Below are 27,585 nucleotides of genomic sequence, written 5' to 3' on the forward strand. Positions count from 1 at the left end.
CATTCACCATAATCACCTCAGCCTTTAAGACCCGGTCAAACTTACCACTCATCGTCAGATCATAGTCAAGACGACCATGTTAGTCTCGCTGCCGACTCAACCTGGTTATTTTTGCTCTTTGTGTTTTTGGTCTGTTCTATTTACTTTTTCTCCTGTGCCACAGATATTTGGAACCTGACTCCTGCCTCCGCTTCACTCCTGCCACCACCATCCTGCTCTCCAATACCGGACCTCTCTTTTGGACTCATCACGGACACTAGGACATTACGGTACCACACCTGCCCTGATCTGGATCTGTTACCCTCCCTGTAACCTGGACTTGCTCTTCCCATATATTTGGAAACCTGGACTTTGAACATTGTAAATAAACCTGTTAAAACTTCTATGGCTTCGTGTACTTGTCTGCATTTGGGTTCTTATCCAGTTAAATCATAACAAACTGTTTTCACCAACTCACTGATCTGAGAGGAATAGGAAAACCTATAATAAACTATAATAGCTGATATGATATAGCAATTTGGGTTTTCTAACCGGTAATGACTATACCATATAATAACACATCACAGTTACATTCTATCACTCACTGACAGGCTGTTATGATAATTTGAAGTAGACAGGATGTATTACTGTAGTGTAGTTAGTTGGGGGAAAGTTCTGCAAACTGCCCCACCAGACTTAAAGTGATGTACTGTATGAAGTCAGTTAGGCCTCTAGATGAGTTGGATGCCTGTGTCCCAAACGTCACCCTATTCCCTATTTAGTGCACTATTGACCAGGGCCCATAGGGAATAGCGACATTTGGGACGCAAACGATATCTCCCCATCTCAGCACTCTCTCTCTCTGCTGCCTGTTTGACTCAAATGTATAGGATGAGAGGAGAATGTAAGATGAATGACAGTAGCAGTGTCCACCAGCGCTGCTGTCAGAAGCAAATACTTTATCTCAGAACGGAAATCTTTACTCTTTGCACAGCCACTCAGTAATACTGTGTGGGCAAAAAGGCATCAGTGCATTGACAAAGGGCTATCGGCAAAAAGGACAAGTCAATGAAACAGAAATCAATACTTTTTTTAATGATTTCTGCACAAGTTCTCTGTTGTCATAATAATCTATAACGAGCATTTGGCTAATCAGTGTGCAAAGGACGGTCCCCAATTTTCTGATTGGATGAGCTGAGGTTGCACAAATTCACATTCAGTCAAACGCGCATCAGCAAAGAGACCCACTCTGACTCTCTGTCATCAGTTAGTCAGCCAAGATCATGGATTGTAAAAAAAAAAAATGTAAAGGTGGTGACGAAAAAGGTTTGAGAGACCAAAAAAAGGCTATTGAGGCCAACGCTGCTGAATGTGTAAAATTAACCAACTTATTTTCTGAAAGTTCTGGTTCTTCTGCTGGTCTGAGTGCTGTGACTGTGTCTGTGAGAAATTATGCTAGGCTTTAGCACAGACAGATCATCAGCTGCTGCTGCAGCAGAGGACAGTGCAGTCGCTGTAGGAAGAAAACAGAGGGAGACACTGTTACACAGACTGACACAGATGTAGCCTACTGCTGCCAGTTCATATTTTGGCTGTATATCGTATGAAATAGGAGGCTAATTAACACTTAATTACGGAAGGGGGGATTCAGGGGAACACATATGACAGGCACTAACTTGCAATATAGCCTAAAAAGTAGTTTGATTGGCTTTTATAGCACAGAAGCCAATAGACATCTACTAGACATTAATACAGTGCTTTTATTAAACACAGGTCATCATGTATTACAATAAAACATATATATGTGTTTATTCATTCACAACGAGGATGTTGCTGGGCTCAGCACAGACAGACAAGAGTGAAAGCAGAGAACAAGAAGAAGTGCAGACACACTGAGTGACAGACAGACAGACAGACAGACAGACAGACAGACAGGAGAGGAGAGGAGAGGAGAGGAGAACAAGGAGAAGCACAGACAGAGTGGACCCTCATTTGATACTTTTGCATGATTTTCTATGGTTTGCTGTGAAGAATCTGAGATGAAGAACACATTTAAACCATTAAAGCCTTGTCTGTATGGTGGCCTGGGATATAATAACCTATTTTGACACACACACACACACACACAGACACACACACACACACCCTTAACCTAACCCTAACCCTAACCCTAGACATTACCCTAGCCCTAAACTTAACCCCTAACCCCTAACCCCTAACCTTAACCCCAACCCTAACTCCTAACCCTAACCCTAACCCCTAATCCCTAACCCTAACCCATAAACTTAAGAAAGCCTTTTTCCTTGTGGGGACTGGCGAAATGTCCCCACTTGTCAGAATGTTCCTTGTTTTACTATCCTGGTGAGGACTTCTGGTCCCCACAAGGATGGAAAAAAAGAACACACATACACACAGCAAAATATAGCACAGTAACCAGACAGATTGATAAAAAAAATAGAGCAATGTGATCAGTCCCTTTCTGTGGTCTATGGCTGGGCCGTGGTGGAGCTGTCGTTGATTTGTCTGGCGGCCGCGCAGCTCGGCATGACGTGGGGAGATATGCTGTTAGCAAATTTGTTGTTCTTGAAATGCATACATCATTTAATTGCATCTTCTTCTTACTGCACTCCTGAGACCTGCTGCGTTAAAGTCGTAAAGCTTGGCTTCAGTAATCTCTAACCATGTTACATTTCCACTAGAAACTGAATTAAAAGATGGTTACTGGCAGGCAGACAGTTCTCTGACCTTGCCACTGCTTATAACCCTTTCTCACCAGTACGGTTCACTGAGACATTGGGAAAGGGTCAGTAGCCTAATTATATGACATACTATTCCTATTATATATGTCTACATTACAATAAGGTAATGCGCTTACCAAGACATCCTGCTAATCAGAGAAAAGATTCCTCTGTGTCCAGGATAAGTATTACATCAGGGGCTGGCAACAGGCGGCCCTGCGGGTGATTTTTTATGGCCCCCTCAAAGTAAGAAAGACCGTAAAATCAGCAGAAATTCAGCTAAAATAATTAGTAAAATTTAGGAAATCTGTTCCCAAGTATTCCCATAAATAAATAAATAGACATATGTGATTATGTCTCAATGTAATCAAGGTATGAAATTATTGTTATTTTCAAATACAATCTGTTATTGGGCTTTGTTGTGGTTTTTTCATACTCCTGTACTACAGAATTCATTAGCAGATGTGGCAGAGGAAACTGATTATATCTAGCCGAAGTTACCAACTTAACAATCTTTCGGTCTGTGCCTCAGGGCAGTTTTATCCACTGATGAGTCCTGTTTTTTGGCTTCTCAAAGGGTCCAAGGGATTTCTTAACTTTTCTTTAGCAACATATTGCTGATGGAGAGAACAGCAGGTCAAAACAGGAAATTGGCAAATTGAGGGTCAAATTAATGCAAATATGTATTCTCTCTCTCTCTCCCCCCCCTCTTTTTCAGTTTTTCTGGCACCCTTTCTCCACCGCTATATATAGACTTCTGCATTGCAGATGTCCCAGAGCCCTGCAGTCGTGTTGGAGCTCCTGAGGATCCCCAGCCAAATTCTGCCACTGACATACAGTACAGCAAGACATCACACCACCGTGGGGGGGTCACCCAATACGCAATACGCAATATAACATGACTGGGCAAAGTCGGGTGGCACATATTGCAGCAACCTGGGGAAGTAACGCCACATACCACAGATCACAGATCACAAACACAACACTGCAGTCATAATCCAAGCATGAAATGTAACAATGTGAAATTGGTTACAAAATTGCTTTCTGTGTTACTTTAACAAATGTAATAAACAGTTACCATTTTAGGAGAAAAAAAATATTTTACCAGTTATGAACCGAGAAATATATGGATCTTTACAACTCTCTATAATTCTAATATATTCTTCTTCTAATTCTTCTTTAGATACATTAACCTCTTAAGGATCGGACACTTTTTTTCAATTTTCGCCTAAAATGACATACCCAAATCTACCTGCCTGTAGCTCAGGACCTGAAGCAAGGATATGCATATTCTTGTTACCATTTGAAAGGAAACACTTTGAAGTTTGTGTAAATGTGAAATTAATGTAGGAGAATATAACACATTCGATCTGGTAATTGATAATACAAACAAAAAAACTTGTTTTCTTTTTCTTTGAAATGCAAGAGAAATGCCACAATATAATATTGCAGTTTAGGCACAATTTAGATTATGGCCAATAGATGGCAGCAGTGTGTGTGCAAAGTTTCAGATTGATCCAGTGAGGAGTTGCAATACTGGACTATATTGTATTAAGTCTGCCCAAATGTGCCGAATTGATCCATTGATACATTTTCAAGTACATAACTAACTAAATTTATGCAAGAATCAAATAAAGTAACAAAAAAACATGACTTCACAGTAGGCCTATTTCACATGAGCACTGATGTTTTTGTAGAAATTGTAGTTAATTCTTAGCCTACTTTTCAGACTTTGAAGCTCCATGTATGACGCTTTACTCTCTAATGAACATTGAATATTAAGAGGAGAAAAGAGGGGAAACACCCTGAGAAGCTTAAAAACGTAGCTCTTGTGTTTAGTCTACAATGCTGCTCTCCATTTACTCTGACTCTGCAGGAGGCCATTAAGTATTTATACAGCTCTGTGCCCCTGTCACGCCACAGGGCTGAACAAATCTCTGTGCTGCTGGGGAGGGAGAGGCACACATGCACACGTGCACACAAACAAGCACGCATGCACACACACACACGCACTCACACATGCACGCTCACACTCACACACAGCATCTCAAACAGTCCTCATTCAATACATTTGTGGGCCTTTGCTGCCACTTAGTGTGAAAAATTCCAATTGCAAAACAAAAACATTTAATTTTCAAAATGCCCCCGTTGTCAGCCGGGATAGATTAGATATACATTAATTTTAACCCACTACCAACAGAGTGATATATAAATGAATGTATATGAAAACCGCAACCCAAAAACCACAACCAGCAGACCAATTCTGGAACTCATTCAAGTCTAGACTAGACAAGACTAGAGAACTAAAACAGGAAGCACCAGTGACTCGGTCAATAAAGAAGTGGTCAGATGATGCAGATGTTAAGCTACAGGACTGTTTTGCTAGCACTGACTGGAATATGTTCCGGGATTCTTCCGATGGCATTGAGGAGTACACCACATCAGTCACTGGCTTCATCAATAAGTGCAACGATGACGTCGTCCCCACAGTGACCGTACGTACATACCCCAACCAGAAGCCATAGATTACAGGCAACATCCGCACTGAGCTAAAGGGTAGAGCTGCCGCTTTCAATAACCCGGACACTTACAAGAAAGCTCTCTATGCCCTCCGACGAACCATCAAACAGGCAAAGCGTCAATACAGGACTAAGATTGAATCGTACTACACCGGCTTTGAAAGGCTGGTCATGGCTCACATCAACACCATTATCCCAGAAACCCTAGACCCACTCCAATTTGCATACCGCCCCAACAGATCCACAGATTATGCAATCTCTATTGCACTAGTGCGTACGGCCCAGTACATCACTGGGGCCAAGCTTCCTGCCATCCAGGACCTCTATACCAGGCGGTGTCAGAGGAAGGCCCTAAAAATTGTCAAAGACTCCAGCCACCCTAGTCATAGACTGTTCTCTCTGGTACCGGAGCGCCAAGTCTAGGTCCAAAAGGCTTCTTAACAGCTTCTACCCCCAAGCCATAAGACTCCTGAACAGCTAATCAAATGGCTACCCGGACTATTTGCATTGCATTTGAAAGGGATGTTCACGAGTGTTTCGCACCCATTGCGAAGCAACGTTGCGATACAGAATGCAACTCAGACCATTTAGCAACGTCGGGAGACGACTCTGTGGGAGGGGCACGCAAGCAGTGAGAGAAAAGTGCATCATCCGTGGCAAAGGATAATTTCTGTCGAACGAAACGGTCATATTTATTCTTTAGCAAGCTAGCAAAGGTTGTAAGATAGCTGGCAAGCTGTAACAGACACTCCTCTGTAGTAGCTGGGACAAGAGTTGCACAAATGACAGAGCTACGGCACCGCGGAACGACGGAAAACGACCTACAACATCAACAATCCGAAGACAAGGTACGGAGTGTTAATGGACTGCCGTTTAGCTAGCCAAGGCAAGATAAACATCCGCTACATGCATATGATGCAGGGAGACCTTGCCACAAATTATGATAGTGGCTAGAAATAATTATAGTAAATGTTTTAACTGGTTAGTTAACTATATCTAGTGTCAAAGGCAAGCTAGCTAGTTGGCCAGCCACATCTACAATTTAATTTGCGCTAGCTAACGTTAGCTTGCTATCGAAACATAGCTAACATGCTAACTACATGATATGGATGCTGATTTGCTGCCAACATTATTTCTGGCGTGAAAGGCACTCCTTTACTACAGTGGTTAGCTATCTTATCTAACGTTTGCGTTTGATGCCAGGTCAAAGAGGGCAGCTAAAGTTAGGTAGCTAGATGTAGCTAGTTAACTACGTATTCAATTGACTAAATCGAGGGTCGTTCCATGTCTTTTCAGCAAGCCATAACACCCACCATCTCAGATTGTTCTGAAATCATTTCTGTAGTTAGAAACAGGTACGATTAGCATTCCAGCAACATTGTATTTTAAATATAATTTGATCTTTGAGAAATCAATTAACTCGATAAAATTATATTTCAAGAAAATAATGTTGCAGGAATGCTAATCTTATCTGTTTCTATCAACAGAAACGATTTCAGAACAATCTGAGAGGGTGGGTGTCAATTCTCTTTCTTGTGCTATTTGAGGTGGAACGACCTTCAATTTAGTCATAAGCTCTGCCTAGTTTTTCCAATGTATGGGTTGGATTTCAACTCAAGGTAACTAGGCTGAAATGAAATGGCCAATCAACTCTGCAGGAAAGACAACCCACATACACATTTGTAGCCACATACAAATATACTTCCATGAAGGCCTCATCTTAGCTAGTGTGTATGATGCCAGTTGTGGGCTCTTTTGAAGAAAGAAACATAGGTATACATTAAAGTCAAGGGTGTTCATACGTTCTAATAAAAATAGACAGTGTCCAGCTGCTTTGGTGTCTTGCCTGTTCTCTCATATGACACACAGGCTCCACTGTGGGGCTTTATTCAATTTTCTGTGTCCTTACAAGACATGCTGTGTTACCCCCTTCACTTCGCCTTGCATTCCTGGCTAGGCATAGGGCCTTGCATTGTGGTTTTTGATCAGTAATTGACATTACCCCCAATCTGTGTTTGACTGCTGAATAGAAGGATAGTGTTAACAACTGCCAGACAGGCCCCATGCAGCTGTGTTGTGCTAGTGGTATAGGCCTGTGGCGCTGTCTGTGGTTTGGTTTAGTTTAGAGTCAGACATCAATGTAGGAGTTCCCTGACTGTAGATGCAACTTTCCATGGAGAACATGGTGTCTCTGTCATGTGCACGCTCACTTTATTTTAGTTGAAATTGTATGAGCCATGTTGAGCCAAAGTTAGAAGAATAGGCCATGATTGGCGGGGGGTTTGTATATGAGTCAAATGATGTAACTGTGACATAGTTTAAGGACACTGGAAAATAGATCTAACCTATTTATACCCAGAGGAAACGTGACTATTTCTGGCTTGTTTGTGTGTACGGTATGTATGGGTGAGTGGGTAGCCTAGGTCAAAAGACTATTAATGTGGTAGCCTAGGTGAAAAGACAAGGTAGAAATGGCATAGGCCTCCATTACTTAACATGGTTGAATGAATCTTTTGCTTCTGATGATGTGAAACGGGAAAGAGTGTAGTGCTACTCTTTCCCTCACAGGAAACTGTGAGGGGAAAATGGTCTCTTCAGTAGCAGGAGTGTTGAAAGGAGGGGCTATTTTTAACCAGGGCATCCTGACTGACGTGATATGGTCACCATGGAAACCAGCGAGCCTGGAGGATCCATCAGCTTGATAGCTACTGCTGTGTGTGTGTGTGTACTGTGTGTGTGTTTGCAACCAAGACAGGAAGAGTGTAGGCTAAAAGCCATCTGTTGTGTTATTAGGAGGTTAGACGACAGTGTAACTTTGGTAGTGCTCGGGGGGAGAGGGCAGAGGGGAGCGACAACGATGACTTCATCACAGCAGTCTAGTGTCTGCTGTCTCCTGATTACACATTTTGGTGGCTGTTGCCATGGAAAAGCAGAGGGTCATCCGGATTAATGCAGTTTCACAGCATCAAGCTCTCGGAGCATCAAGGGGGCAGACAGACACTGAAATATATTGATTACTTTGTCACCATCAGACCTACATTTATCACGCAGAATATCCTAACACCAAAGCAGAAAAGCTCTACAAGCTTGCTTGCAATGTTTTTGTTCACTGACATAAAAAATTGACCTAGAAAGGAAGTGGGAGAACATTCCTCATAGGTAGCTAGCTGTGTTTGTTTACATTGTATGACTCACTTTCTCCCCATCTCTCTCTCTCTCTCTCTCTCTCTCTCTCTCTCTGTAGGGATCTGAGAATGAAGGGAAAGCAGAGAAGGATGGGGCGTCTGACAGTGAGACCAAGCCTGATACAGGGCTCCCTGAGGTGCCTGTCCCTGCTGATGACACCCCCGAGGTCCTCAACAAAGCCCTGTCTGGACTGTCCTCACGGTAAACACTACCAAAATAACATAGATTTTCTTCACATGGTAATCACAACATCCGATTTGGCAATTGTTTGGAACAAGGGAAAGATGACCATTTCACAAAACATAATGTCTGCGTCCCATAGGGCTCTTGTTAAAAGTAGTGTGCTATATAGGGAATAGGGTGCCATTTGGGACAGAACAAACGGATTGCATTTTTTATTTACCATCTTCTGTTTGCTCCTCCATCCTAACAACATCCTGCTGTTCAGTCATGGATAATTGAATGCTTATGAAACACCACCTGCTATACTCACTAGAACTCATATTGATCTGTGTAGGCCTATATTGACATTCTTTAGGAATGTCTTGACCAGCAATTATTTTGTGCACACAAACAACTGATATGGATGCTTATTGTTCACCTCTTCATTTCACTGTGTTCATTTCACAATCGATTACACTGTATATGGGTATTAACTGTGTGTGTTGTCAGATGGAAGAACTGGTGGGTGCGAGGGATCCTGACTCTGGCCATGATCTCCTTCTTCTTCATCATCATCTACCTGGGCCCCATGGTGCTAATGCTGATTGTGAGTGCTTCTCCTCCCTTCCCTCAGCCTCCTGTCAGTCAGTTTATTAGCCAATCCCAAATCGCTCCCTCTCCCTTGACCCTAACCCCTCGCTGTTTCCAGATCTGTAGGTTCAGGATAGGAATAAGCAGTGCAGTGGTGGAGCTTCTACCATATTGCTTACACACCTTACAGATCTGCAGAAACAAAGGGTTAGGAATACTAAGGAGAGGGTAAGGGATTCAATTGGGTCTGTCTGTTTCTGTCTGTCCTTAATAGTTTCAGGTTCAGAGTGTAGCTCAGTGGAAATAACAGGCTCTTCTCTGCTCTGCTTTAATGCTCTGCTGGACTTGCTGGGAGGGAGATAGCATGCTGCCACATCCAGACACTGCAGGAACTAAATTGAGAACACAAAAACTAAATAGTCGCAGCACAAGACGTCCAAATGTGTATGATTAAATTAGATGGGTTTTGAGCAACGAGGAATCATACACAGACCAGATGCTGTTGTCAGAGCGATATCAAAATGTGTGGTAGGGGAATACCATGTAGTTGATACCAAAGGGATGATACTAAAACTCAGACAGTCATCGGCACACCTCAGTAATTTATTACAGATCTGTTGTATATTTGCAGTAATATTGGATTATCTGTCTCTGTCCAGGTGCTGTGTGTGCAGATCAAATGCTTCCAAGAGATCATCCACATCGGTTACAGTGTATATCACTCCTACCACCTTCCCTGGTTCAGAACGTTGAGCTGGTGAGACACACACACAGTTTTATGTCTGTGTTTAAGGTTACACTGCAACTAACCATTTGTTGACCTGAAATAATGAATTGCATGTTTTATTTCATTGCAGACTTCCTGAGGTTTGTTGGTCTTGGTAATGTTTACCCAGTTTATAGTGTTTATCTAGGTTATTAAACCAATCAGCAGATAGACTCTATCATGTTAGTTAGCTGATCAAATTATCAGTGTATATAGAGGTATAGGATTTTAGCCAATGTAGTGGTGATGGTATTTGTAGTATGATCGCTCAGTGGTCTCTTGCCATTCACATTGCACTATGTTGGAAAAACCTGGTGAAAAGCTCTTAACATTATTGATGTAATTATTGAACCCATGATGTCCCTTACTGGCTTCAGACACATGCAACCCCAAAGTTCACCATGACACCAGACTTTTCTAGACTAGAGTGCATAGTGCATGTTCAATCTGACTCTGCAGCTACTTAGTGCAGTTGATCTGTGTTCTGTTTCAACAGTTCTGACCTCACCTTCCCTTCCTCATCCTCCCCCCAGGTACTTCCTACTGTGTGTGAACTATTTCTTCTACGGAGAGACGGTGACGGACTACTTCTCTAATCTGGTGCAGAGGGAGGAGCCGTTGCGCATCCTCAGCAAATACCACCGCCTCATCTCCTTCGCCCTGTACCTCACTGGTGAGGCTGTGGCTCAAGTTCTAACTAGCTTCCTTTCCTTGTGTTTTCCTTCATCATCACTGATCTGGCCAGACAGGAAATCGATCTAGTGCTTTCAGGGAGTATTGAGAGTGAGAGGGAGGGAGAAGGGGAGTCCTTTAGCGTTGCTTTAGTCACTGTTGGAGCTTCTGCATTTTTTATCAGTTTTTACCTGACCAAGGGTTTGGTACAACTTTTTAAAATGATAAAAGTTTCAGAGGGAAGCTTTACTTGCTCCACCCTCTGTCTTTCAGTCAGCCAGTGCAGCAGGATGTGGTAAAGGCAGACAGCACTTGACTCGCTAACGTCTGTTTCTGACTGCATGATCACACCTTGACTCCGTGCCTCAAGCTGAAAGGAGAGGAAAGTAAATACCCATCCCTCCTTCGTTCACTCCTCCCTTTGGGTACATTTCAAAACCAGGCCAGGTCGTTTACTGTAGAAGTGCTGGCAGGGAAAGGCTTTTAAGGTAATCGGGCTATCTCCCCAGTGCCAGATAATATAGGAGGTCACAGAGTCAAGTAGTTCTATACAGACAAACTCTCAGAACCCTGTGTGCTTTGTTCTAGCCTGGTCCCAGATCTGTTTGTCATGTGGCCACCACAATGACCATAGTTGGCAAGACAGCACAAATAGATCTGGGACCAGGCTAGCTTTGTTCTGCTCTGATGAAGCCTATGTAACAAAAGGATGTGAATTGGATGGATGTAGAAATATTCACGTATCCAAGTTGTCCTAACTGGATTATGGTCACATTGGCTTGATCTAATTTGTTTGATTCAATAAAAGCATCTTACTCAGAAGGGTGTCTTCTTACTCTGCTTTGGGAATGAATAGAATTCTTGGAACTGTAAGAAATGAAGAGTTCAATGCTGCACATTCATGTGATTATCTTTTTATCTGTTACTGACTTTGGCAGGCTTTTAACCTCGGAACCCAGAACCAAATTGGCATTTACGCGTCACTAAAGATTGAGTTTGTGATGTAAACATGGCTAGGATGATTACAAGGGTGCAGTTGCTGGTCCTCAGTTTGAAAGCAAAGAATGACAATAATAACTACTAAAAACAGGCTGATCCAAAATGCTTCGTTGACTTGTTACTCTCTTCTTGGTGTTGTGCAGGTTTCTGCATGTTTGTGCTGAGCCTGGTGAAGAAACACTATCGCCTGCAGTTCTACATGGTGAGTGTTTGTGTTGCGTAGTGTATTGGGCATAGTGTAGTGTATTGGGCATAGTGTTTGTGTGTTCTATATTATATGAGCCCTCTTCCTCTTGGCTGCTACTACATTATTGATGTGGCCCGGCCTAAAAACATGGAAGCCCTCCAGCAGTGTTCTGGGTCCGTTCCAGGACATAAGGCCAGGGCCTCATCTACAGCAGTGGTTATTCTCCCCCCATTCCTGCTTTCAACTTACTCTTGAAAGGTGCAATTTCGAAATTGGGTTGTGCATCAGTTTTCCTCTTATGTCAGTCATTGCATACCTTAGAGAGCTATTTATAACTTGTCAGAAATGTCCAGATCAACTCAACTTGCCCATGTCAGCTAACGTTTTTACCTCAATGTTTTTTAGCCCATAGATTTTGTTGTGATGTTTGAGTCACTCAAGTATCACATGAAATGAACATTAGACATGGAAAGATGTATAGAATTGCAAGAAAATGTAGCTTTAAACCTGCAAAATCTTCTCTCCACCAACAAGAGGGGCGTGAACAGTTTGTCATGAACAGCTCTTGTGCCTATTGAAATAGACGTTGCATGCGCGCTGGGGGGCGTTCCCCAATGCTGTAATGGGGGTCTGAGGGAACGAATGTGGGAACCCCTGCTCTACAGTACCTTCAGAAAGTATTCACACCCCTCGACTTCCTCCACATTTTGTTGTTACTGCCTGAAGTAAAAAATTATTACATTTAGATAATGTCAAAGTGGAATTTTTTCAACATTTTTACAATTTAATAAAAAATGAGTAAGCGTTCAACCCCTTTGTTATGGCAGGCCTAAAAGTTCAGGAGTAAAAATTTGCTTAACAAGTCACGTAATATGTTGCATGGACTCACTATGTGTGCAATAATAGTGTTTAACGTGATTTTTGAATGACTACCTCATCTCTGTACCCCACACATACAATTATATGTAAGGTCCCTCAGTCGAGCAGTGAATTTCAAACACGGAGTACGGTTACATGCACACAATGCGATTACAGTGAGGGGAAAAAAGTATTTGATCCCCTGCTGATTTTGTACGTTTGCCCACTGACACAGACATGATCAGTCTATAATTTTAATGGTAGGTTTATTTGAACAGTGAGAGACAGAATAACAACAAAAAAATCCAGAAAAACGCATGTCAAAAATGTTATAAATTGATTAGCATTTTAATGAGGGAAATAAGTATTTGACAACTCTGCAAAACATGACTTAGTACTTGGTGGCAAAACCCTTGTTGGCAATCACAGAGGCCAGACGTTTCTTGTAGTTGGCCACCAGGTTTGCACACATCTCAGGAGGGATTTTGTCCCACTCCTCTTTGCATATATTTTCCAAGTCATTAAGGTTTCAAGGCTGACGTTTGGCAACTCGAACCTTCAGCTCCCTCCACAGATTTTCTATGGGATTAAGGTCTGGAGACTGGCTAGGCCACTCCAGGACCTTAATGTGCTTCTTCTTGAGACACTCCTTTGTTGCTTTGGCCATGTGTTTTGGGTCATTGAAATGCTGGAATACCGATTCACGACCCATTTTCAATGCCCTGGCTGAGGGAAGGAGGTTCTCACCCAAGATTTGACGGTACATGGCCCCGTCCATCGTCCCTTTTGATGCGGTGAAGTTTTCCTGTCCCCTTAGCAGAAAAACACCCCCAAAGCATAATGTTTCCACGTCCATGTTTGACGGTGGGGATGGTGTTATTGGGGTCATAGGCAGCATTCCTCCTCCTCCAAACACGGCGAGTTGAGTTGATGCCAAAGAGCTCGATTTTGGTCTCATCTGACCACAACACTTTGACCCAGTTCTCCTCTGAATCATTCAGATGTTCATTGGCAAACTTCAGATGGGCCTGTATATGTGCTTTCTTGAGCAGGGGGACCTTGCGGGCGCTGCAGGATTTCAGTCCTTCACGGCGTAGTGTGTTACCAATTATTTTCTTGGTGACTATGGTCCCAGCTGCCTTGAGATCATTGACAAGATCCTCCCGTGTAGTTCTGGGCTGATTCCTCACCGTTCTCATGATCATTGCAACTCCACGAGGTGAGATCTTGCATGGAGCCCCAGGCCGAGGGAGATTGACAGTTCTTTTGTGTTTCTTCCATTTGCGAATAATCACACCAACTGTTGTCACCTTCTCACCAAACTGCTTGGCGATGGTCTTGTAGCCCATTCCAGCCTTGTGAAGGTCTACAATCTTGTCCCTGACATCCTTGGAGAGCTCTTTGTTCTTGGCCATGGTGGAGAGTTTGGAATCTGATTGATTGATTGATTGATTGCTTCTGTGGACAGGTGTCTTTTTATACAGGTAACAAACTGAGATTAGGAGCACTCCCTTTAAGAGTGTGCTCCTAATCTCAGCTCATTACCTGTATAAAAGACACCTGGGAGCCATACATCTTCCTGATTGAGAGGGGGTCAAATACTTATTTCCCTCATTAAAATGCAAATCAATTTATAAAATTTTTGACATGTGTTATTCTGGATTTTTTTGTTGTTATTCTGTCTCTCACTGTTCAAATAAACCTACCATTAAAATTATAGACTGATCATTTCTTTGTCAGTGGGCAAACATACAAAATCAGCAGGGGATTAAATACTTTTTTCCCTCACTGTATTGTGGATAGTCAGATTAATATAATAGTTTGATTAAAACATTTGCATACTTGGGGGGGGTCACATAAAAAGCAGACATTGAATATCCATTTGAGCATGGTGAAGTTATTATTACACCCAGTCACTACAAAGATACAGGCGTCCTTCCTAACTCAGTTGCCGGAGAGGAAGGAGACCGCTCAGGAATTTCACCATGAGGCCAATGGTGACTTTAAAACAGTGTAGTTTAATGGCTGTGATAGGAGAAAACTGAGGATGGATCAACAACTGTGTAGTTTCTCCACAATACTAACGTAATTGACAGAATGAAAAGAAGGAAGCCTGTACAGAAAACAAATATTCCAAAACATGCATCCTGTTTGCAACAAGGCATTAAAGTAATACTGCAAAAAATGTGGCAAAGCAATTCACTTTTTGTCCTGAATACAAAGTGTTATGTTTGGGGCAAATCCAATACAACACATTACTGAGTGTCACTCTCCATATTTTCAAGCATAGTGGTGGCTGCATCATGTTATGGGTATGCTTGTAATCGTTAAGGACTGGGGAGTAAAAAAAAAAAAGAAAAAGAAAAAAAGAAACTGAATGGAGATAAGCACAGGCCGAGTTACATTTTTGACCTACATCTGCTTGAAAATCTATGGCAAGACCTGAAAAATGGTTGTCTAGCAATGATCAACAACCAATTTGACAGAGCTTGAAGAATTTTGATTGGAAAATGGCACAATCCATGTGTGGAAAGCTCTTAGAGACTTACCCAGAAAGACTCCCAGCTGTAATTGCTGCCAATGCTGATTCTAACATGTATTGACTCGGGGTTCAATGCTTATCTAGTCAAGATATATTAGTGTTTATTTTTTTTACAAATGTTAGTATTTTTCTTCCACTCGGACATTGGTTTTTTGTGATGACAATTAAATCAATTTTTATCCCACTTTGTAACACAACAAAATGTGGAAAAAGGGTTTGAATACTTTCTGAAGGCACTTTATCTGCTGCTGCTGCCTTTCTCTCTCTCACACACACACACACACACACAGCTAGAGGCTCTGTGTTCTGGGCTCTGGCTTGACCATGTAAGGCAGTGACAGAGCTGAGCGCTGCAAGGAAACATACAGTGCCTTCGGAAAGTATTCAGACCCCTTGACTTGTTCCATATTTTGTTACGTTACAGCCTTATTCTAAAATGGATTAAAAATATATATATATCCTTTGCAATCTACAAACAATACCCCATAATGACAAAGCAAAAACAGGTTTTTAGAAATTTTTGAAAATGTATTAAAAATAAAAAACCTTATTTACATAAGTATTCAGCCTCTTTATGAGACTCAAAATTGAGCTCAGGTGCATCCTGTTTCCATTGATCATCCTTGAGGTGTTTCTACAACTTCATTGGAGTCTGCCTGTGGTAAATTTAATTGATTGGACATGATTTGGAAAGGCACACACCTGTCTATATAAGGTCCCACAGTTGACAGTGCATGTCAGAGCAAAAACCAAGCCATGAGATCGAAGGAATTGTCTGTAGAGCTCCGAGACAGGATTGTGTCGAGGCACAGATCTGGGGAAGGGTACCAAAAAATGTCTGCAGCATTGAAGGTCCCCAAGAACACATTAGCCGCCATCATTCTTAAATGGAAGATATTTGGAACCACCAAGACTGTTCCTAGAGCTGGCCGCCCGGTCAAACTTAGCAATCGGGGGAGAAGGGCCTTGGTCAGGGAGGTGACCAAGAACCTGATGGTCACTCTGACAGAGCTCTAGAGTTCATGGGAGAACCTTTCAGAAGGACAACCATCTCTACAACACTTCAACAATCAGGCCTTTATGGTAGTGGCACATGTAAAAGGCACATGACAGCCCGCTTGGAATTTGCCAAAAGGCCCCTAAAGACTCTCAGACCATGAGAAACAAGATTCTCTGGTCTGATGAAACCAAGATTTAACTCTTTGGCCTCGATGCCTAGCGTCACGGCTGGAGGAAACCTGGCACCACCCCTACGGTGAAGCATGGTGGTGGCAGCATCATGCTGTGGGGATGTTTTTCAGCGGCAGGGACTGGGAGACTAGTCAGGATCGAGGAAAATATTAATGGAGCAAAGTACAGAGAGATCTTTGATGAAAACCTGCTCCAGAGCGCTCAAGACCTGTCCTTGAGTGGCCCAGCCGGAGCCTGAACCTGAACCCGATCGAACATGTCTGAAGAGACCTGAAAATAGCTGTGCAGCAACGCTCCCCATCCAACCTGACAGAGCCTGAGAGGATCTTTTTTTATTTTTTTGTAAGAATGGGTGGAACTCGACAAATACAGGTGTGCCACGCTTGTAGCGTCACACCCAAGAAGACTTGAGGCTGTAATCGCTGCCAAAGGTGCTTCAACAAAGTACTGAGTAAAGGGTCTGAATACTTATGTAAATGTGATATTTCCGTTTTTATTTTTTATTAATTAGCAAAAATTTATAGATCCTGTTTTTGCTTTGTCATTATGGGGTATTGTGTGTAGATTGATGAGGAAAACAATTTATTTAATCAATTTTCGAATAAGACTAATGTAACAAAATGTGGAAAAAGACCAGGGGTCTGAATACTGCAGTAACACATCAATCAGTGAGAGGGACTGCGTGCTAAAAACTGCATACTGCATTAAAGCTGATCTGCAAAATGGCACACACTGACTGGGCTGAGGGCTTTGTCTACAGCGCTATTCAAATCTTACCCTATGAGGTCCGGAGTACTGCTGGTTTTCTGTTCTACCTGATAATTAATTGCACCCATCTGGTGTCTCAGGTCTAAATCAGTGCCTCATTAGAGGGGAAGAATGGAAAGAAAGCAGTGGGAACTGGCTTCGAGGTCCAGATTTTAATTTGAGGGGTTCTAGGATATGTTTGTGTTGTTGCAAAGACCACAGACCAATGATGACACATCTATCAGTAAGGATTGCTCTGCCAAATGGCATTCATGTCATTAACACTTAGATATAAGCAAAGATGGGGTGTATGTGTAAATACCACGGTAATTGAATCATATTTTCTATCAACTTTTGGGTTCCTTGATCTCAATTTTCTCCATAGAGATCCTATAATACACAATATAAGACAGTGTATATTATGTTTCTCTCCCTGCCTGTTCTCCATGTCAGTTTGGCTGGACTCATGTAACTCTGCTGATCGTTGTGACCCAGTCCCACCTCATCATCCACAACCTGTTTGAGGGAATGATCTGGTAAGGAATGTCCCTGTCTGTCTCCGTCATCCAACCGGGAGAAGTTAGTGAAGCTATTTGAGGCTGCAGTTCATGCGCTTTCTCATCCTACAGTTACAAATAACGACAACTTCATTTAGAATATTAAGTAGCAGCCTACCTGTTGGCTCTTGGTCGTTGTAACCTATCCTGCTCCTTTAACTTTTAATTCTGTTTTTTAAATTCCATGTTCCATTGATTAGATATCTCCTAACTTTTGCCACACATGAAGGCTCTGACTGTAGCCTATTGCCGCTTTGATGACTTGTGAGTGGCGAGCAACACGCTCCACTCTCATGAAAAGCAATAGCAGCAGCATAAATGATACAATTTCTCTCTATATCTCTGTCTTGCAGCAGTCACGTTCAGATCTGTACGGTCAGTTCAAATTACACATACCCGAGACCAGTGACAATCATATCAGATCCGAACCAATCCGTTCAGATCCCGAATCGGTTCTCGGGTACAGGTGGCTCCGTGAAGACCTCTAGTGGGAGAACTGACTTCAGAGTGAAAATGCTATTAGCTGATGTAATTGTGACTTGCACTACAACCATGTGATGGAAATTATAAGTGCATTAGGGTGTTAGGTTGGTCCACATCATGGGCTTGTACTGTGTAGAAGAGACATGCTCTGTGCACAACATATTTATGTAACACCCCATTGAATATGCCCCAGTTGTTTATACCAGTTCCTCTCTCCTTCTCTGTCTAGGTTCATCGTGCCCATCTCCTGTGTGATCTGCAATGACATCATGGCCTACATGTTTGGCTTCTTCTTTGGACGTACTCCACTCATTAAGGTTAGCAAGACTGGCACTGTCAGTCACACAACTATGGTCAACATCAACAGGCAACATGGCGAGCCTATCTAATATTATTGTCATTGAATATGAGTGAATATGTAATAGGTATGTTGCATCTTCCAAGGCTTGTGGCATTTTGCAAAAGGGATACCATTTGAACACTCTTTAATGTGACTGTGTTCCATTCAGCTGTCTCCTAAGAAGACCTGGGAAGGCTTCATTGGTGGATTCTTTTCTACTGTTATATTTGGGATCCTGGTAAGAAATGACCATTGCCATAACTAAGTGCTAAAGCTTTCCTTTAAATTCCCCACAAGTCCAATTATCTTACTCCCTTTGTCCTCCTCTCTCCAGTTGTCCTATGTGATGGCGGGCTACAGCTTCTTTGTGTGTCCGGTGGCGTTCAACAGCGACCATAACAGTTTTGAGGTGGACTGTGAGCCCTCTGACCTGTTCCAGCTGCAGGACTATGCCCTGCCTGCTGCCCTTGAGTCCCTCACTGGATGGGTGAGCATGATCTGTCCTCTGTCTGGCTGGTCTCTGTTTCTGATCTGTCTGGTCTAACTTGCCCCAGAGAGAACATTTTTTTGTTCCATTTTACACATTTTGGCTATGGTGTGTAGAGAAAATGTTGCTGTTATAAAGCTAGTTTGCTGCAATTCTACACATTTTGCCATGGGGTGGAGAGAAATGTTTGCAGTTTTTAATATGATATCTGAGTGAGAGTGACTAACAAAAGCAATGGGGGCCCCCTGGTTGGTAATTCGACCATGATTACTACAAGTTTAGATAGCTGGCCACTAGACTAATTTACCAATCTAAAAAAATGTTAGCTGACAGAGAAACATTTTTGAAATTGCACATGTATTCTACTACTCTACCTCGTTTGTAAGTTGAGACCCCGTCTGAGTTCCCCCCCAAAAAACAACATTGATCCGAGGGCCTTCAAAACAGTCCTAAATCCTGTCTCCTTATTTCTCCTCTTTTTGCATAAACTGTTTGACCATATGTGAGACTGTAGTTTAACACCTCTCTCTCTCTCGCTCTCCCCCCCCTTCTCTCTCTTTCCCTTTCTCCCTCTCTCTCCAGCCCACACTGCGCCTCTACCCATTCCAGATTCACAGCATCTCCCTGTCTGCCTTTGCCTCCCTCATGGGACCTTTCGGAGGCTTCTTTGCCAGCGGCTTTAAGAGGGCCTTCAAGATCAAGGTGACTGTCAGATCACCTCACCACTGTTATTACAGGGCCCGGTGGACTCACTAGAATTGAGTAGCCTCTCAATTGGCAGTGCTCATGATCTATGCTTCTGGAATCACTTGGTTGTTCAACTTAGTTTGTGATCCTCTGCAGTTTCATGCAAGCTGTGCATTGACTTATTTGGACTTTGCTTGAGCAAAGGGCCTCCACAGTGCACAAGCTGTGTGTTATGTTGTCCTCTGCTCTGATGCCCTATTGCTCTGATGTCATCATGTCCCTCTGGCCTGTTATTGTCATTCCAGGACTTTGCCAACACCATCCCCGGTCACGGTGGCATCATGGACCGCTTCGACTGCCAGTACCTCATGGCCACGTTCGTCAACGTGTACATCGCCAGCTTCATCAGGTAACTAGCTAGAACACCACAGGCGTATTAACTGCTTTGGCTGACAATCCTGATGTGTTGGTAGATTATTGTTATTTTTAAGCAATAAGGCCCGAGTGGGTGTGGTATATGGCCAATATACCATGGCTAAGGGCTGTTGTAGGCACGAAGCAACACCGAGTGCCTGGATACAGCCCTTAGCCGTGGTATATTGGCCATATACCACAAACCCTGAGGTGCCTTATTGCTATTATAAACTGGTTACCAATGTAATTAGAACAGTAAAAATACATTTTGTCATACCCGTGGTAGATGGTCTGAAATACCACGGCTCTCAGCCAATCAGCATTCTGGGCTCCAACCACCCAGTTTATAATTTGTAATTCTCTCCCAGGGGGGTCCTCTGTTGTATAGAGACATGAGCTGCAGCCTCAACCAGTTTGACTAACCAGGCCTTTTTTGGAGGCATCTTTGTGCTGTCAAAAGGTCACCCTGTATGTGATCCATTGTGTAATCTTCTGTCTCCAGGGGCCCTAACCCTGCCAAGGTGGTCCAACAACTCCTAGCCCTGCGCCTGGACCAGCAGCTCCACATCTTCAACTCCCTGAAGACCCACCTGACAGAGAGGGGTCTGCTGGAAGAGGCAGCCTAGGGCCCCCATGGCCAGGCCCAGGGTCGGGTCACCCTACTGGGTACAGGAGGGCAGCCCCTTGGCACCAGGAAGCCCTAGAGGTGTGGGAGAAGAAGTGTGGTGCTTGTGTGAGAAAGAACACAAGCCTTTGGGTCATTCCATTGTGTGTGTGTGTGACTTTGAGAGAGTGTGTACATTATGACAGTGTGTCCTAAACTGTTTTCCTTTGTCAGTGTTTCAGGTTGCGTCTGTGAGTTACTGTACCTGTTTATGTAGTCATGTCAGCCATAGTATCTACAACAGAGTGATGCCACTTTATCTGTGTACCACGATGAGGTCAGGTGGACATTTCCACATGTATACAGGATGTTCTATACCTATAATGTGTGTGAATATTTGATGATACATACATTTTTTTATTAGTGTTTTAATGCACTGGTCAACATACTCCCACTGTATCGTCCTCACCCTGCCACCCTGCCTGTCTTATGCTTCATTCGTTGTAATAATTGTTTGTATTAATGTTGATGGTTGAGTTTTTACATTGTCATCTTCCATTATATCCCTGTGGTTTGTCTATGTGCATTTTACTCTGTAGAGATTCATTCTGCAATTGGCATATGTCATGCTACATGTGTTTCTTGCTGTTTTTGTTACCATCTTTGCATCACAAATGGCATGCTATTCCCTATACAGTGCACTACTTTTGATCAGAGCCCTATTGGCCCCCTGGTCAAAAGTAGTGCACTATAGGGTGTCATTGTAGCCACTCATTCTTCGCCTACAGCTTCATTCACACCCAGCCAAATGGTGTACGTGACATCATGTGGGGGTAGAACCATTAGAGGAATTGGACTGTCTAAATTAGGAGCAAAACACCACTAGGGATTTGACCGGATTATTGAATATGTCATAAGTGTTACAGAAAGGAGGTCAAGGGTAAAGCTGTTTCCTGCACAGCAATGGATGGACTACACGTTGTAAGATGACAAAAAAGGAATAGTATAGAAGACTAATCTGTTTTCACAATGTATTTGATTGCCATTTCTGATAGTTTACTACACAATTGTCTGCCTGAATGTAAGAACTTTGTGTAAAACTATTCTCCTTTTGGTGTGGGAGTGATAAGTTAGGGTTTTAGCAATGGTTATTTGGGTTATTTATTTGCCGATCAAGTTTCATTATCAGAGATCAGTTCATGGTGGTTGACTGTCACCAGAGGTGTGTGTTGAACAAAAATATAAAGGCAACAGTTTCAAAGATTTTACTGAGTTACACTACATAGAAGGAAATCAATCAATTTAAATAAATTCATTAGGCCTAAATCTATGGATTTCACATCACTGGGCAGGGGCGCAGCCATGGGTGGACCTGGGAGGGCATAGGCCCGGCCCAGCCAATCAGAATGAGTTTTTCAACACAAATGGGCTTTATTACAGACAGAAATACCCCCTCCCCCCTCAAGACGATCCCGCAGGTGGAGGTCCTGGGCTGGCGTGGTTACACGTGGTCTGTTGTGAGGCCGGTTGGATGTACTGCCAAATTCTCTAAAATGATGTTGGAGGCGGCTTATGGTACAGAAATGAACATTAAATTCTCTGGCAACAGCTCTGTTGGACATTCCTGCAGTCAGCATACCAATTGCACATTCCTTCAAAACTTGAGACACATTTTAGAATGGCCTTTTATTGTCCCCAGCACAAGGTGCACCTGTGTAATGATCATGCTGTTTAATCGGCTTCTTGATATGCCACACCTGTCAGGTGAATAAATTATCTTGGCAAAGGAGAAATGCTCACTAACAGGGATGTAAACAAATTTGTGCACAACGTTTGAGAGAAATATGCTTTATGTGCGTATGAAAAACTTCTGGGATCTTTTATTTCAGCTCATGAAAAATGGGACCAACACTTTACATGTTGCATTTATATTTTTGTTCAGTATATATACTGTATATCTCGCTCAATATGCACCATCTATTTCTGGCTCCGACTGCCACTGTTGAGGTTCTCATAGGAATGAGTGAGATGGAACACCGTCCATGTTTACATCAGCTATTGTAATGGATGAATAGATGGATAGTTACAAATGGCCACCAGGTGCTACCTATTTTGTTACCTGCCCTGCTGGTGTTTGTTTGTTTGTTTGTGTATATATATATATATATATATATATACACAGTGGGGAGAAGAAGTATTTGATACACTGCCGATTTTGCAGGTTTTCCTACTTACAAAGCATGTAGAGGTCTGTAATTTTTATCATAGGTACACTTCAACTGTGAGAGACGGAGTGTAAAAATCCAGAAAATCACATTGTATGATTTTTAAGTAATTAATTTGCACTTTATTGCATGACATAAGTATTTGATTACCTACCAACCAGTAAGAATTCCAGCTCTCACAGACCTGTTAGTTTTTCTTTAAGAAGCCCTCCTGTTCTCCACTCATTACCTGTATTAACTGCACCTGTTTGAACTCGTTACCTGTATAAAAGACACCTGTCCACACACTCAATCAAACAGACTCCAACCTCTCCACAATGGCCAAGACCAGAGAGCTGTGTAAGGACATCAGGGATAAAATTGTAGACCTGCACATTCTGGGATGGGCTACAGGACAATAGGCAAGCAGCTTGGTGAGAAGGCAATTATTAGAAAATGGAAGAAGTTCAAGATGACGGTCAATCACCCTCGGTCTGGGGCTCCATGCAAGATCTCACCTCGTGGGGCATCAATGATCATGAGGAAGGTGAGGGATCAGCCCAGAACTACACGGCAGGACCTGGTCAATGACCTGAAGAGAGCTGGGACCACAGTCTCAAAGAAAACCATTAGTAACACACTATGCCGTCATGGATTCAAATCCTGCAGCGCACGCAAGGTCCCCCTGCTCAAGCCAGCGCATGTCCAGGCCCGTCTGAAGTTTGCCAATGAACATCTGGATGATCCAGAGGAGGAATGGGAGAAGGTAAGACAAAAATATAGCTTTTTGGTCTAAACTCCACTCGCCGTGTTTGGAGGAAGAAGGATGAGTACAACTCCAAGAACACCATCCCAACCGTGAAGCATGGAGGTGGAAACATCATTCTTTGGGGATGCTTTTCTGCAAAGGGGACAGGACGACTGCACCGTATTGAGGGGAGGATGGATGGGGCCATGTATCGCGAGATCTTGGCCAACAACCTCCTTCCCTCACTAAGAGCATTGAAGATGGGTCGTGGCTGGGTCTTCCAGCATGACAACGACACAAAACACACAGCCAGGGCAACTAAGGAGTGGCTCCGTAAGAAGCATCTCAAGGTCCTGGAGTGGCCTAGCCAGTCTCCAGACCTGAACCCAATAGAACATCTTTGGAGGGAGCTGAAAGTCCGTATTGCCCAGCGACAGCCCCGAAACCTGAAGGATCTGGAGAAGGTCTGTATGGAGGAGTGGGCCAAAATCCCTGCTGCAGTGTGTGCAAACCTGGTCAAGACCTACAGGAAACGTATGATCTCTGTAATAGCAAACAAAGGTTTCTGTACCAAATATTAAGTTATGCTTTTCTGATGTATCAAATACTTATGTCATGCAATAAAATGCAAATTAATTACTTAAAAATCATACAATGTGATCTTCTGGATTTTTGTTTTAGATTCTGTCTCTCACAGTTGAAGTGTACCTTTGATAAAAATTACAGACCTCTACATGCTTTGTAAGAAGGAAACACTGCCGATTTTGCAGGTTATCAAATACTTGTTCTCCCCACTGTACATATATATACTTAACAAAAAAATGTTTTAAGCTTCTTCCAAGAGGCAGACACACTTGTTTTCAACTGTTATAGAGTGTTGTATAGGAAGTGCCAGGATGGTGGAGTGAATGGATCATGCTGTGTACAGTGTCCAAAGCTATGGAACAGTAATGGAGTAGAGTTATCACTCTGTAAGCATTTCACGCTAACGGTTTTTGCACGGCCAAGTCTGCTCCCTCCCAAACCACACTACCACAGCCTGATAGTACAAACACTGGGGGCTGTGTCCCAAATGGCCGCCTATTCCCTATATGGGCCCTGGTCAAAAGTAGTGCACTATAAAGGGAATAGGGTGCCATTTGGGGTGCATCCGCAGGCTCACAGATAGTGCTCATGGTTACACACGCCTCCTGTGGGTCGAGAACAATCAGTAGTAATACACCTATTCCATAATCAATCTCACCAGGTAAACTAAGAATAGATTTTGTAAAGCTACATTTTGATGCTTTGATGTATTTTCTCCTTGTTGCCATTGTGAGATCACCACCAAGGGACTTTTGTGGTCACATCAACATAAATGTTTAAATTCTTCTCCTTGGTTGTACCCAGTGTCAATTGTTCATTTACAAGGACAAGTCTATAGACCAATCTGAGTGTGAAATGACATTAAGGGTGTTAGTGGGGAAACTAGGGCCCGTATTCTTTAAAGCTACAATATGTACTTTTTTGGGTGACCCAACCAAATTCACATAGGAATGTGAGTTATAGATCTGTCATTCTCATTGAAAGCAAGTCTAAAAAGCGGTAGATATGTTCTATGTAAGCTATTTCTATGCTTCCTGTTCTTAAGTTTTGTTTTTGTTTACTTTCAGTTTTGGACACCAGCTTCAAACAGCTGGAAATACAATGTGGTTGGTTATGGAAAATATATTTTACAGCGGTTTAGATGGTACAATGATTTTCTACTGACATTTTAGCAACCAGGAAATGGTGGAGCGATATCTGCATAGTGTGTCTTTAAGTGTCTCAGAGTAGTAGTGCTGTCTGATCTAGGATAAGATAAGCCTTTAAGATCATAGTGGATAACATTATATGGACAGGGAGGACATGATCCTAGAACAGTACTCAGACTCAGAGATGCTTTATGAGTACGGCCCCAGAGGCTCATCTATGAATATTAGGGATTGATGTGTTTAATTAAAGAGATGGGCCTGTGCAGGCTGTGACTGACCCACATACAGATTATCTTTCACTCTGCCTAATCACATACGTCCCAACACTGACAATAATATTTATTAATAATATTTATTATTATTAACACTGACTTGCTGTATAATCGGTCAATCATCCACTGATGCCATATGTGTACAGTAACCCAGGATTGGGCTCATGTTGTAGACTGATAAATTATTTTTATTAAGCCAAGCCTCGTGCATCTGGAACTTGAACAATCACTAGCTACAAAGATATTGAAAAGGTACCTCAGTTTCTGTCAGTAACATTTTTAATGTAGGTTTTAGTATCATAAGTAACACATTTATTCCGTGAATGTAACTGGAAAAGAAACAAAGCAATATACAGTGGTGTGAAAAAGTGTTTGCCCCCTTCCTGATTTCTTATTTGTTTGCATGTCACACTTAAATGTTTCAGATCAAACAAATTTAAAATATTAGTCAAAGATAACACAAGTAAACACAAAATGCAATTTTGAAATGAAGGTTGTTATTATTAAGGGAAAACAAAATCCAAACCCACATGTCCCTGTGTGAAAAAGTGATTGCCCCCTACAACCTAATAACTGTTTGGGCCACCCTTAGCAGCAACAACTGCAATCAAGCGTTTGCGATAACTTGCAATGAGTCTTTTACAGCGCTGTGGAGGAATTTTGGCCCACTCATCTTTGCAGAATTGTTGTAATTCAGCCACATTGGAAGGTTTTCAAGCATGAACTGCCTTTTTAAGGTCATGCCACAGCATCTCAATAGGATTCAGGTCAGGACTTTGACTAGGCCACTCCAAAGTCTTCATTTTGTTTTTCTTCAGCCATTCAGAGGTGGACTTGCTGGTGTGTTTTGGATCATTGTCCTGCTGCAGAACCCAAGTTCGCTTCAGCTTGAGGTCACGAACGGATGGCCGGACATTCTCCTTCAGGATTTTTTGGTAGATAGCAGAATTCATGGTTCCATTTATCACAGCAAGTCTTCCAGGTCCTGAAGCAGCAAAACAGGCCCAGACCATCACACTACCACCACCATATTTTACTGTTGGTATGATGTTCTTTTTCTGAAATGCGGTGTTACTTTTACGCCAGATGTAATGGGACACACACCTTCCAAAAAGTTCCAACTTTTGTCTCGTCAGTCCACAGAGTATTTTCCCAAAGGTCTTGGGGATCATCAAGATGTTTTCTGCCTTAATGTTATTTTTGCTCAGCAGTGGTTTTCGTCTTGGAACTCTGCCATGCAGGCCATTTTTGCCCAGTCTCTTTCTTATGGTGGAGTCATGAACACTGACCTGAACTGGGCAAAATGAGGCCTGCAGCTCTTTGGATGTTGTTGTTGGGTCTTTTGTGACCTCTTGGATGAGTCGTCGCTGCGCTCTTGGGGTAATTTTGGTCGGCCGGCCACTCCTGGGAAGGTTCACCACTGTTCCATGTTTTCGCCATTTATGGATAATGGCTCTCACTGTATGAAAAATGTATGCACTCACTAATTGTAAGTCGCTCTGGAAAAGAGTGTCTGCTAAATGTCAATTGGATTGGATCACTGTGGTTCGCTGGAGTCCCAAAGCTTTAGAAATGGCTCTATAACCTTTTCCAGACTGATGGATCTCAATTATTTTCTTTCTCATTTGTTCCTGAATTTCTTTGGATCTCGGCATGATGTCTTTTGAGGATATTTTGGTTTACTTCACTTTGTCAGGCAGGTCCTATTTAAGTGATTCCTTGATTGAGAACAGGTGTGGCAGTAATCAGGCCTGGGTGTGGCTAGAGGAATTGAACTCAGGTGTGATAAACCACAGTTGAGTTGTTATAACAGGGGGGGCAAACACTTTTTCACACAGGGCCATGTAGGTTTGAATTTAGTTTTCCCTTAATAATAACAACCTTCATTTCAAAACTGCATTTTGTGTTTACTTGTGTTA

The 27,585-nt window shown here is 42.6% G+C and overlaps 1 protein-coding gene across 1 annotated transcript; it reads left to right on the top strand.

Moving 5' to 3' along the window:
• The first annotated feature begins 5,844 nt into the window (after positions 1 to 5,844).
• On the top strand, positions 5,845 to 21,341 carry LOC121585027 (phosphatidate cytidylyltransferase 2-like). Its single transcript, XM_045225760.1, has 13 exons — positions 5,845 to 6,084; positions 8,481 to 8,623; positions 9,095 to 9,191; positions 9,835 to 9,932; positions 10,475 to 10,614; positions 11,756 to 11,814; positions 17,591 to 17,673; positions 18,407 to 18,494; positions 18,687 to 18,755; positions 18,852 to 19,004; positions 19,587 to 19,706; positions 19,997 to 20,100; positions 20,608 to 21,341. Exons 1-13 carry the CDS (start codon positions 6,019 to 6,021, stop codon positions 20,729 to 20,731), a joined length of 1,344 nt encoding a protein of 447 aa, XP_045081695.1. The 5' UTR covers positions 5,845 to 6,018; the 3' UTR covers positions 20,732 to 21,341.
• The last annotated feature ends 6,244 nt before the right edge of the window (positions 21,342 to 27,585 follow it).

Source organism: Coregonus clupeaformis, chromosome 16, assembly GCF_020615455.1.
Source record: "Coregonus clupeaformis isolate EN_2021a chromosome 16, ASM2061545v1, whole genome shotgun sequence".
NCBI classification, from domain to species: Eukaryota; Metazoa; Chordata; class Actinopteri; order Salmoniformes; family Salmonidae; genus Coregonus; species Coregonus clupeaformis.

Coding starts and splice junctions, on each gene's coding strand:
- LOC121585027 (XM_045225760.1), top strand. CDS start 6,019: ATGACAGAGCTACGGCACCGCGGAACGACGGAAAACGACCTACAACAT. Junction 9,933..10,474: donor TGGTTCAGAACGTTGAGCTG/GTGAGACACACA, acceptor TCCTCCCCCCAG/GTACTTCCTACTGTGTGTGA. Junction 19,707..19,996: donor AGAGGGCCTTCAAGATCAAG/GTGACTGTCAGA, acceptor TTGTCATTCCAG/GACTTTGCCAACACCATCCC.